Below are 13,590 nucleotides of genomic sequence, written 5' to 3'. Positions count from 1 at the left end.
AAACAACATAGATTAGCTCCATGGCATAATGCCGAAACCCGCAAAATGAAACAAAAGTCGAGACAACTTGAAAGGATATGGCGTTCCACTAAACTTGAAGAATCTCGTTTAATTTGGCATATTACTCTCAATGAATATAAGAAAGCACTGTGTAAAGCGAGAGCAGCCCAGTACTCTTCATAATAGATGAGAATAAGAATAATGCAAGATTTATTTTCAGCACTGTAGCCAGGCTGACAGAGAGCCACAGCTCGATTGAGCCTTCTATTCCCATAGCACTCAGTAGTAATGATTTTATGTGCTTCTTTAACGATAAAATGTTACTCTTAGAAACAAAATTAATGACCTCTTGCCTTTGACCAGTATAGTGTTATCAACAGCTCCCGGAAACGTAAGTTCTAATATTACACTAGATAGTAAACTAGAATGCTTTTCAGCCATAAACCTTGAACAATTCAATTCAAAGATTCTCTCTTCTAAACCATCAACGTGTATCTTAGACCCGATTCCAACTAAGCTGTTAAAATAAGTTTTTTCCATTAATTAGCACTTCTTTATTAAATATTATGAATATGTCTTTATTATCAGGCTATGTTCCACAATCATTCAAAGTAGCAGTGATAAAACCGCTTCTTAAAAAGCACAACCTCGATCCAGAGGTTTTAGCCAACTATAGACCTATTTCTAATCTTCCGTTCCTCTCAAAAATTCGTGAGAAAGCAGTCGCAAAACAGCTGTGTGATTAGTTAAAAGACTATGATTTATTTGAAGATTTTCAGTCTGGCTTTAGAACACATCATAGCACAGAGACAGCTCTGGTTAAAGTCACAAATGACATTCTAATAGCCTCAGACAAGGGACTTGTCTCTATTCTTGTTTTGCTCGATCTCAGTGCTGCATTTGATAGTATCGACCATGATATCCTATTGCAAAGACTAGAGCACTTAGTTGGCATACAGGGAACTGCTTTAGGCTGGTTTAGGTCCTATCTATCTGAACGCTCTCAGTTTGTACGTTTCAACGATGAATCTTCCACGCAAACCAAAGTTAGCCATGGAGTGCCACAGGGCTCAGTGCTCGGACCTATTTTGTTCACACTATATATGCTTCCGTTAGGAAATATTATAAGGAATCATTCTGTAAACTTTCATTGTTATGCGGATGATACTCAACTATATTTATCAACCAAGCCTGATGAAATTAATCATCTAAATAAAATTCAAGACTGCCTCAAGGACTTAAAAACGTGGATGACCTTAAATGTTTTGATGTTAAACACGACCAAAACTGAAGTTATTGTACTTGGCCCAAAGAATCTACGAAACAAATTATCTAAAAATATACTAACTATGGATGGCATTAATTTGGCCTCCAGTGAGACTGTAAGGAATCTTGATGTTATATTTGATCAGGATTTATCCTTTAACGCCCACATAAAATCAATTTCAAGGACCGCCTACTTCCATCTACGTAACATTGCAAAAATCAGGCATATCTTGCCTCAAAACGATGCAGAGAAACTAGTCCATGCATTTGTTACTTCAAGGCTGGATTATTGTAACTCCTTATTATCGGGGTGTACCAAGAAGTCAGTCAAGTCGCTTCAGCTGATTCAAAATGCTGCAGCTGGTGTACTAACCAGAGTTAAGAAAAGGGACCACATTACTCCTGTTCTGGCTGCCTTACACTGGCTCCCTTTAGAACACAGGATAGAATTTAAAATTCTTCTTCTCGCCTACAAAGCCCTTAATGGGCAGGCGCCATCTTACCTTAAAGAACTCATTATACATATATACAATCTATAATGTCGCTGTATTGTATAATTAATTGTAATATTATTCGTTTGTTTTACTTTGATGTGGGTTTATTACATTTGTTTTTTTATTTGTTTTTTTTTCGTTTTATGTTTATTTTCATTTTCATGGCTCTGTTGTTTAAGTTATATTGATGAGCATTTTTTTTTTTTTGTATAAATGTTTTTGGTTTCGTCAGTGTGGGCATGTGCGGGTGGAGGGAGGGAGGGGGGAGTGTAGTGAGTGTACTGTGATATTACAATATATTAAATGGAATCGATTATTGTACACTATAATGAAATAAAAAGACTTGTAAAAAAAAAGAACTCATTATACCCTATTGTCCTACTAGGGCATTGCGTTCCAAGAATGCAGGGTTGTTGGTTGTTCCTAGAGTCTCTAAAAGTACAATGGGAGCCAGAGCCTTTTCTTATCAAGCTCCACATTTGTGGAATAGGCTTCCAGTTTGTGTTCGGACGGCAGACACCCTATCCGTTTTTAAGAGTGCGCTTAAGACCTTCCTTTTTGATAAAGCTTATAGTTAGGGCTGATTAGATTCAGCCCCTAGTTTTGCTGATATAGGCTTAGTTTGTCGGGGGACATCTTACTTCTTCCTTCTCTCTGTCTATACCTGTGTACTCTCATGTTCCGATTAACCAAGCTTCCCCAAATGTCTTTCTTTTTGGTGTCTATATACGCCGGGATCCGGAGTCATGGATGATCCTGCGGTCCTGTGTCATGGATCGCGAGTCCTGGATCTTGAGTCGTGGCTGTGGTCCTGGATCATAAGTCCTGGATGGATATCTTCGTGGATTCATCTTCCTGTTATACACACATGCATTTCCAAACATTTGGACTACCTATGTTACAAATGTATTATCTTTTCAATTTACACACGGCATCTATTGCACGTCTGTCCGTCCTGGGAGAGGGATCCCTCCTCTGTTGCTCTCCCTGAGGTTTCTCCCATTTTTCCCTTTAAACTGTGGGGTTTTCTCCGGAAGTTTTTCCTTGTACGATGTGAGGGTCTAAGGACAGAGGGTGTCGTATTGTCATACTGATATTCTGTACAAACTGTGAAATCCACTGAGACAAATGTAACATTTGTGATATTGGGCTATATAAATAAACATTGATTGATTGTTCCCATCGTCGCCAGTTTTCTCCCAAGTTGACAGTGAGTACCAGTGGAGATGGTGATTGGAATCGATCCATCTCTCTTTTTTATTTCTTCCAAAAAAAGTGCGACTCCCACTCTCTGGGAACCGCACCTGTTAGCTAGGCTTTAGGCTAACAACACTTTCATCTGTTTACCTCCGGCAAAATGACGAACTTGACCGACTACTGACACCATGTAATAGTCCTTTACGTTATATAGTTGACCGCAGGTCATGGAGAGTAATGAGGTATTCGTAGACCTTTGTATGAGGCATCTTTACGCAACAGGTCTTCCGTCATGATACATCCATGCGTCCTAGATGCGGCCTTGCATACACACCGTATCACTCCGCAGCCGCACCCCATCAGTAACGTCCTGATGGTATACGTGCGCGGCACTATATACTACAGGCCAGGGGGTGCATTTCACGACGGGGGTGCATCATTTGACACAACACGGGCAACCCTGGCTGAAGTCGAATAGTCCATTTAGCTTAGGAACCTTCCTAACCAAGTGAAATGACCCGGAAGTCCCTCAGTGGCAGCCATGATAAGTGTCGTTCGAATTCTCTAGAATGATAGGAAAGGAGGTTTCAAACTTCCTTTATAACCTCCTTTAGCTTAGGAACCACTGGACCTCCCTAACCGAAAGGAGAGGAGAAAATGCTGCCCCACAATGCCTTGCAGCCGCAGCATTTCACGTCACACAACAGTCGGCCGTTCACGGAAACAAACGATTATGACGGAGAAGTTATATCATGAAAGTTACGGTGCTTATTAAGCATTTTAAAACGTATGTGGTAACTTGCCAAAGTGCTTTGTTTTGAACGTTCATCAGTATTATAATCAAAAAGAGAAATATGAACATTAGTTTTTACTGAAATTATCAAATAAAGACAACATTTCACTGAGCTGTGTGGGGTTTGTTCAACTTTTAAAATATGTTTGAATGGTGATATACACAGTGATAGATGTTAAGGACTAACGTTTATAGTAAATACATTTGTATTTATTTTCAGATATTTCCATACAATCATACGTATTGGGATCATTTGTATTAATGTGGACCGGAGGGAGAGGGTGATGAGCATAAATTTCACTTTCCTTTTTTATTTCAATTACAACTTTGGTCATGAAGAATATGTTTCTCTGTTGTCAACGTTCATAAAGCATAAAACAACAGCATCAGAGCACGGTGCAGAGCCTCTAGATGAGTTTACAGTAGTCCCTCATTCTTATTAAACATCCATGTAGTCCGTTGTATAGAACACTGTAGTTTCCATAGTTTCACCACAGCAGCAGACGCACACAATGACGTCCGCTGGCGCATCATAAACACGCCGGATAGAGAAAGTGCATTCGGATTCTCTAAAGTACCGCAGTCTCTTCTCCTAAGTCCTTTTGAATTCTCCTATCCACTATCCCTTAACCCTGTGACGTTTCACTCAGAGGTCAAGGAATAGGAGATAGGGTTAGAACTTAGGAGCTGATTTTTAAACTATCCGACCGCAACCCCTGTATAGGCTCTGTGCACAAGATGACGTCTATCAACTTCCGGCGGCTGGGTGTGAGGCTGAGTACTTCCGGTTTGAGTACAGAGTTTTGACAGCTTGACAGTTTGACAGTTTGTTATGACACACCGAGAGCAAGAATGAGCGGATTTCGGGGTAAAGAAAAGCGATTGGCCTTCCAGCGTGTAAGAAAGTCGGCACTACATTGCTGTGTGCCCCTTTGTACAAATTCGTCCCGTTATCAGAATCAGAATGCCTTTATTAGTCCCACAGAGTTGAAATTTGCCGCGTTGAAGCAGGAAAGAGCCACAGACAGCTTAGTGTTGAATATCTTACATGCGTTAAAAAGTACTAAGTTATAATATAATAAACAATATGCTAAAAAAAAGATAAAAAGTTACATCATTTTCAAAAATACAGATCAAAAACAAATCAAATATACAAATCAAATCCTGTAGCAGTTCTTAGGATTTAGCAGCCCGGTGTATATTACAGTTATTAAAGATGGCATATGTATATAAAGTATATATTGCACATAAAGCACATATTGCACATAGTTTGACGGTATTTAACAGCAGCAAGTTACACAATGTTATAATCGGGAGATAAGTTTCCATTCATTTCGGCAAGCCTGGGCAACAACGATTAAAAGATTTATCGCTCCCAGACCAATTGTGTATTTCATTACAAAAAGCAGTTATACCATATTATGTTTAGGTACTAATTAAAGATATCCTCAAAACAAACACACACATAAATAACATAATTTAATAAATCCACAATATGATAACATTTTACAGATTAATTTAATAAACTTTTACAAAACATAGGTTGATGTTATATCGGGGGGAAAAATACATATTTAAACATTTCAATTAGTCTCTGCATATTTAAGTAATGCTAATTTATATAAAAGATGAACAGATGTACAATATCCAGAAAGTAGATGCAAAAAATATATATAATGTGTGCATTTCCAGCATATCCTCTGAAAGAGTGTTAGTCGTTGAGTTGAGTATTGAGCCATTCGTTTTCGGTTTTTTTCGTGGTGCGATGTCTGCTGAGAAGTCCTTGTATGTTGTATGCCTCGCTGACTTTGAGGACATCTGGGTCTGGCAGCTCCCCCCGCACGGCCTTGTAACGGGTACTCCTTTGAACATGTTTATTTGATAATTAGGACTTTAAGAACAATTTTACACTCAGACAACAATCACAAAGTTGTAGCAGGCTACATACAATTACTTAGGACAATATATATTACCTTACACCGTCAGCAACTGTAAACTGCTTTGGCTTAGTGGAAATTAACACCATGTCACTCACTCTGCCTGGTTTCACACCCTATTAATTACACAAAATAATTGTCAAATTAATTGAAAAGGTCATTGATGCAACATACTAAATCAGCTCTTGGCACAAAGGAAATACTCATTAAACCGTTGATTGGTTGTGAACACATACTGTACTTACCATGGTTCTTGGCTTGTGCCATCGCTGCTCTGTTCCAGTGCAGCTGAGGACAGGGGGTACAGCAGCCATGGCAGGTTTAGTGTGGAGTAGTGTGCGGTCTGGAACAGCAGTGCAACATTGTGCTTGCAGAGTGCTGTTCCAGCTACACAGGAACACTTTGCCACTGCAATCTCCACAGGTGAACAGTTCTTAAAACAAAATGTCAGTCATTTTACATTTATGACATTGCTTCAATACAACACAAACAAATGAGAAAGCTGAGAGCAGGCTGATCAGGCAAATAGTAGGTGTGGGAAAAGGCTAAACCATGTCAGGTTGTCAGTCACATCACATACACAGAAGTTCTGCTGTTTGGAATACTGTAATTTAAGGATATTCAAACAGATACGCTTGTATAGCCTGTCTCAGCTCTCTCAATGTATTATCTTATATTATAACTACATAAAATAGTGTTAGTAAGTAGAACGTTGAACAGCTTCACATAGATGTAGGGTACAAAACCAGCATTTACCTAACACTGGCCAATACAAATAATTGGACCCTACATGGATTATACTAACCATTCAGTAAAGAACAGCAGCCGTCACAACCAGTTTATTCTCCATGAAAGCAGAGACGTTTTTCAACCTCTCATTAAGAATCTTTGATGAAAGCTAAGTTTGGGTTTAGCTAATGTATTTATCATTTTACACGAGAGGGTTACAAAACGAAAATAAATCTGTAGCCCCTTCATGCTACACACACACAGCTAGCTACCAGTTGATGTGAGCAAATGTATTGTCACTATGTAATCTGTTGCAACACGTCAGCTAGCTGGGATTATTTGAATCCTAAATCACAGGTTACCTACTCTAGCCACATCAAAACCCCAGAACATGAACCTGATTGAGGTTTCATGCTTTCTCATGGACCTGTAACAGCTAGCCCTGATGCTCACTCTCCCTGAAGGTAGATCTTTGTTTGAAACTGTGGGGAATTGGATATCATTCATGTTATCCAAAAAAACGTAATAGTACATCATTAAAACGCTTTACACTGTATCAAGACTGTCAATTTGTCAAAGTTAGCCAGTAACTATAGCTTTGTTTGTCACTTACCTTCATAATTGTCGAGATAGCTGGATATGTAGCTACATCTTGAACCCCTTTTCTCTTTTGCTCCTCGGGGCTGAGCCCGCTGCTTGTACCAGTCGATGTACATCACTGATGTTAACCTTCGGTATGTCTTGGAGACATCGAGTGTAAAATAGTGCCTATATAATATCTATACGCTATCTCTCTCACTATCTATTGCTATCTATACGCTATCTATCGCTCTTCCCTCTACCGCTCTACCGCTCTACCGTAGACCGGAAGTTTACAACCGCACACTCAATGAACTGGAAGTTGATAGACGCCATCTTGTGCAACTACCGGATTGACATTCCCCTCATTAGAGGCTTCTCAATTCTTAAATTTCCCCTCCTCGACTCCTATCCTCGAGACTTAGTCCCGCCCACAGGAGATGCGAGCGGAGGACTGAGGAGGGGAAGCAGCAGGCGGTTAGAGAAATGAGAACTCCTCTCCTCTGTGCGGTCATTTTAAAGAGACGTCCATTAATGATGACAGGAGGCACAGCAGCCCTCTGTCTGATGGACAGATGTGTTCATGACGACTTATATATTTACTTTTAATCAATTCACAGTGCGGTATAATGAGACAATAACAGGCTACAGATGCGGACGGACACACACACACACACACACACACACACACACGCACACACACACACACACACACACACACACACACACACACACACACACACACACACACACACACACACACACACACACATATTTATATAAATATATACAATTTAAAGTATGAGAGCACTCTCATAATAACGTAACACAATCAGAGACTGGATATACCCCCCCCCCCCCTCTCTCTGGTTGCTGAAATGGGGAATTGAAATTACGGGCCAAAAGTTGTATTTACAAGTATTAAAAGTAAGCAGAGGACACCAAACCAACTGAGACCCGTCTGTCCGCCGCATCTACGCACTGTACAACACACACACCTACACACTGTACCACACACACACCTACACACTGTACCACACACAGCTACACACTGTACCACACACAGGGGCGCCGCCAGGGATTTTGGGCCCCATGAAAAGATATCACATTGGGCCCCACCACCAGGCCCAGGCCGCGCCAACCAAGCACAATTGCTGTAACCACACCTCCAGATCCTCTCTGAAGAACCAGCACCTTACCGTGGTAGAGAGGTTTGTGTGCCCTGATGAACCTGGGGGCTGTGTTGTCTGGAACCTTGTGTTCCTGGTAGGGTCTCCCATGGCAAATTGGTCTCAGGCAAGGGGCCAGACTAAGATTGGTTCAAAAGACCTCATGAAAGACGACACACGAAGTGAGGATACCCGGCCCGGAGGAAGCCCGGGGTCCCCTTCTGGAGCCAGGCCCAGAAGGAGGACTCGTCGGCGAGCGTCTGGTGGCCGGGCTTGCCACGGAGCCCGGCCGGGCACAGCCCGAAAAGGCAACGTGGGCAACACCTCCGCTTCTCCGTCCCGCGGGCCCACCACCTACGGGAAACAGCAATGGGGTCGGGTGCGCTGCCAGAAGGGTGGCAGTGAAGGCAGAGGGTCTCGACGGACCAGACCCGGGCGACAGAAGCTGGCTTTGGGGACGTGGAACGTCACCTCTCTGGGGGGGAAGGAGTCGGAGCTTGTGCGGGAGGTGGAGCGTTACCAGTTGGATCTGGTTGGGCTCACCTCTACGCACAGCGTCGGCTCTGGAACCTTACTTCTGGATAGGGGTTGGACTCTATTCTTCTCCGGAGTTGCTCAAGGTGTGAGGCGCCGGGCGGGTGTGGGGATACTCACAAGTCCCCGGTTGGGTGCTTCGTTGTTGGAGTCTACCCCAGTGGACGAGAGGGTTGCCTCCCTACGCCTGCGGGTTATGGGGGGGAAAACTCTGACTGTTGTGTGTGCTTATGCACCCAACAGCAGTTCAGAGTATACGGCCTTCTTGGAGACCCTGGAAAGAGTCCTGTATGGGGCTCCTGAAGGGGACTCTTTAATCTTGCTGGGAGACTTCAACGCACATGTGGGCAATGATGGAGACACTTGGAGGGGAGTGATTGGGAGGAACGGCCCCCCTGATCTGAACCGGAGTGGTGGTTTGTTACTGGACTTCTGTGCTAGTCATGGATTGGCCATAACAAACACCATGTTCGAACATAAGGATGCTCATAAGTGTACGTGGTACCAGAGCACCCTAGGCAGAAGGTCCATGATCGATTTGGTTATCGTATCATCGGACCTGAGGCCGTATGTTTTGGACACTCGGGTAAAGAGAGGGGCGGAGTTGTCAACTGATCACCATCTGGTGGTGAGTTGGGTCGAGTGGCGGGGGAAGCCTTTGGATAGACCTGGTAAGCCCAAACGTGTAGTTCGGGTGAACTGGGAACGTCTGGAGGAGGCCCAAGTTCAGGAGGCCTTCAACTCACACCTCCGGCGGAGCTTTTCGGGCATTCCTGTGGAGGTTGGGGACATTGAACCAGAGTGGTCGGTGTTCAAAGCCTCTATTGCCGAAGCCGCGGCGGGGAGCTGTGGTCTCAAGGTCCTAGGTGCCTCAAGGGGCGGTAACCCTCGAACCTCCTGGTGGACACCGGTGGTCAGGGAAGCCGTCCGACTGAAGAAGGAGGCCTTCAGGGATTTGTTATCCCGGGGGACTCCCGAGGCAGTTGCAAGGTACCGACAGGCCCGAAGGGCAGCAGCCTCAGCCGTGGCCGAGGCAAAGCAGCGGGTGTGGGAGAAGTTCGGAGAAGACATGGAAAAAGACTTTCGGGCGGCACCAAAGTTGTTCTGGAAAACTGTCCGACACCTCAGGAGGGGGAAGCAGGGAACCATCCAAGCTGTGTACAGTAAGGATGGGACGTTGTTGACCTCAACTGATGGAGTGTTAGGGCGTTGGAAGGAGCACTTTGAGGAACTCCTGAACCTGACAACTCCGCCCTCTATGTTAGAGGCAGAGCTGGAGTATGAAGGGGGATCGACACCAATCTCCCGGGGGGAGGTCACTGAGGTCGTCAAACAACTTCACAGTGGCAAAGCCCCGGGGGTGGATGAGATCCGCCCAGAAATGCTGAAGGCTCTGGGTGTTGAGGGACTGTCATGGTTGACACGTCTCATCAACGTTGCGTGGAAGTCGGAAACAGTACCGAAGGAGTGGCAGACCGGAGTGGTGGTTCCCCTTTTCAAAAAGGGGGATCAGAGGGTGTGTGCCAATTACCGAGGCATCACACTACTCAGCCTCCCCGGGAAAGTTTACTCTAAGGTACTCGAAAGGAGGGTCAGGCCGATTGTCGAACCTCAGATTGAGGAGGAACAATGCGGATTCCGTCCTGGTCGTGGAACGACGGATCAGCTTTTTACTCTCGCAAGGATCCTGGAGGGTGCCTGGGAGTATGCTTATCCAGTCTACATGTGTTTTGTAGACTTGGAGAAGGCATATGACCGGGTTCCAAGGGAGTCACTGTGGGAGGTGCTGCGGGAGTATGGGGTGAGGGGGTCTCTACTCAGGGCCATCCAATCTCTGTACTCCCAAAGCGAGAGCTGTGTCCGGGTCCTCGGCAGTAAGTCGGACCCATTTCAGGTGAGGGTTGGCCTCCGCCAGGGCTGCGCTTTGTCACCAATCCTGTTTGTAATATACATGGATCGGATTTCGAGGCGTAGTCGTGGGGGAGGGGGTCTGCAGTTCGGTGGACTAAGGATTGCACCACTGCTTTTTGCAGATGATGTGGTTCTGATGGCTTCATCGGTCTGCGACCTTCAGCACTCACTGGATCGGTTCGCAACCGAGTGTGAAGCGGCTGGGATGAGGATCAGCACCTCCAAATCTGAGGCCATGGTTCTCAGCAGGAAACCGATGGACTGTCCACTCCAAGTAGGGAATGAGTCCTTACCCCAAGTGAAGGAGTTCAAGTATCTCGGGGTCTTGTTCTCGAGTGAGGGAACAATGGAGCGTGAGATGGGTCGGAGAATCGGAGCAGCGGGAGCGGTACTGCAGTCTCTTTACCGCACCGTTGTGACGAAAAGGGAGCTGAGCCAAAAGGCAAAGCTCTCTGTCTACCGGGCCATTTTCGTTCCTACCCTCACCTATGGTCATGAAGGATGGGTCATGACCGAAAGAACGAGATCGCGGGTACAAGCGGCCGAGATGGGTTTTCTCCGCAGGGTGGCTGGTGTCTCCCTTAGGGATAAGGTGAGAAGTTCGGTCATCCGGGAGGGACTCGGAGTTGAACCGCTCCTCCTTCGCGTCGAAAGGAGCCAGTTGAGGTGGTTCGGGCACCTAGTTAGGATGCCACCTGGGCGCCTCCCTAGGGAGGTGTTCCAGGCACGTCCAGCTGGGAAGAGACCAAGGGGTAGACCTAGAACCAGATGGAGGGATTATATCTCTTCGCTGGCCTGGGAGCGCCTTGGGATCCCCCAGTCAGAGCTGGTTGATGTGGCCAGGGAAAAGAAAGTTTGGGGCTCTCTGCTGGAACTGCTACCTCCGCGACCCGACCACGGATAAGCGGGAGAAGATGGATGGATGGATGGATGGACACCTCCAGAACCCAACCCCCTCATTTATGCTTTAAATAACTGTACCTGTACAGGCTCGCCTCTATCTTGTCGTCCAATACTAACCGCACAATATTTACTGACACTGAGCGGTGAACATATAACACTGTGCAGACTGCAAATTCTATTGCAACATTCTGCTGCAGTAGAATTCACTATTTGATATAAGACTAACATTCCTGACAATAGACCTCAATAGTCATCTTTTGTGGTGTACATGCCTTTTTAATAACATTTTTCAATGGAACATTCATACATCTAAATAAATATAACTTAAATATACATGACCTCTTAAATTAAAATAATGTGAACATTAACACCAATATTATCATTTATAAAATGCTATAACAAAAAAAATAACATAAGCAGCAGATTTTTTCAATTAAAATATACATACCAACTACAAAATAAGCGGGTATTAAAGTGTAAACGGACAACAAAACGGAAATGGAAATGGAAAGGCCTGATGGTGGTGCTAAATTAGAGCCTATTACCTGTTCTGTCTTTTTCTCATCATGCGTCTTCTGTGTGATCCAATATCGTTACCATAGCCTTGCCCTTCAACAGTTATTACGAGCCCTTGCTCAGCCTTCACCAAGAGCCCAGCGCCTAACCTTCTTACAGGCAAAGTCGCTGATCAAGTCCTTGAAATCCAGCTTTCTAGCCAACTGGCTTTCAATGGACAGCATGGCAAGACTGCAAAGCCTTATGGGGGGACAGGGCTGCTGAGCCTAGAGATGGATCGGTTGGTCCTGGCACCAGGGGGAGGGACAACTGATTTAGTATGAATAGCTGCCAAAAATGTACCTGCATTTATTAAATGTGAGCTAAAAGAGGAAGGAAATGAAAAACCTCTGAATTTTCTGTGAAGTTATTGACAGTACTTAATGTCAGCAAAACATTACAATTATTATTTACAATGGACTAAGCTTAGCTAACAGACTAATTTCCACCATGGACCACCCACCTTTTCTTTTGAAAAACTGGGTGACATACTGTCGCCCTTTAGTCCCTCTCTCCTGTCTTTTCTTTCTTGAAAGCTTGACTTTGTGAGTGGTTGAGAGATGGCACACTAGGCATGGGCGGTATCATTTTTTTCATACCGTCATACCTTGCTGACATCATGATGACATGTATAGCCGCATGTCATCATTTCAGCGCTGGTTGTCTTGGTGGTGCCCAGCAAACAATGTGGGCTTCGTGAATAATTGGACAGCCTTCTGGGGAAAACCTGGTCTGATTAAGAGAGACGGCATTCATCCTACTTTGGAAGGTGCAAATCTCATTTCGGCAAACATTTCAGGGCTCTGTGGACTTAATCCATGACAAACTGGAGTTGAGACCAGGAGGCAGAGTCGCAGTCTTACACGCTTCTCTGCGCTCTCTCCTAGGCAGTCATCCATAGGAATCCCGACCCCAATAAAATACCCAATATTAACGGTGTGTGTGTCTGCCCAAGGACAATTTAAGGTAAAACCTAATAGAGGTGTCATACATAATAACCTAATAAAAGTAAATGTAACAACTACTACAGTGCAACAAAACAGGAAGATTAAATGTGGTCTCTTAAACATAAGATCTCTAGCATCTAAAGCAATACTGGTAAATGATTTAATATCAGATTATAATATTGATATATGCTGTCTCACTGAAACTTGGTTGAGACATGAAGAATATGTCAGCATAAATGAGGCCACTCCACCCAGCCATATCAATACTCATATTGCCCGAGGCACGGGCCGAGGAGGTGGAGTTGCAGCAATCTTTGACTCAAGTTTATTTATCAATACTAAACAAAAATTAAATTATACCTCCTTTGAAAGCCTCATTTTCAGTCTTACGCATCCGACCTGGAAAACTTTGCAGCCAATCTTATTTGTTACAGTGTACCGTGCACCAGGTCCTTATTCAGAATTCTTATCAGAATTCTCTGAGTTTTTATCAGCTTTGGTACTTAAAACAGATAAAGTAATTATCGTAGGTGACTTTAATATTCATGTTGACGATGATAAAAATAGCCTTACTGT

General features: G+C 44.2%; 1 protein-coding gene across 1 annotated transcript; it reads right to left on the bottom strand.

Moving 5' to 3' along the window:
- Positions 1–4,792: 4,792 nt before the first annotated feature.
- On the bottom strand, positions 4,793–7,631 carry LOC307028315 (uncharacterized protein). Its single transcript, XM_079663238.1, has 4 exons — positions 7,030–7,631; positions 5,933–6,120; positions 5,724–5,803; positions 4,793–5,612 (listed from the first exon to the last, which is right to left on the bottom strand). The coding sequence occupies exons 1-4, from the start codon at positions 7,130–7,132 to the stop codon at positions 5,462–5,464; spliced, it is 522 nt and encodes a 173-aa protein (XP_079519364.1). The 5' UTR covers positions 7,133–7,631; the 3' UTR covers positions 4,793–5,461.
- Between the last annotated feature and the right edge of the window lie 5,959 nt (positions 7,632–13,590).

The sequence above is a fragment of the Notothenia rossii genome (assembly GCF_949606895.1).
Source record: "Notothenia rossii genome assembly, chromosome: 2".
NCBI classification, from domain to species: Eukaryota; Metazoa; Chordata; class Actinopteri; order Perciformes; family Nototheniidae; genus Notothenia; species Notothenia rossii.
Note: the sequence above shows the minus strand (reverse complement) of the source record. Positions and strands in the feature narration are given on the sequence as shown.

Coding starts and splice junctions, on each gene's coding strand:
- LOC307028315 (XM_079663238.1), bottom strand. CDS start 7,132: ATGTACATCGACTGGTACAAGCAGCGGGCTCAGCCCCGAGGAGCAAAA. Junction 5,804..5,932: donor GGCACAAGCCAAGAACCATG/GTAAGTACAGTA, acceptor TGTAATTAATAG/GGTGTGAAACCAGGCAGAGT. Junction 5,613..5,723: donor ACAGTTGCTGACGGTGTAAG/GTAATATATATT, acceptor ACATGTTCAAAG/GAGTACCCGTTACAAGGCCG.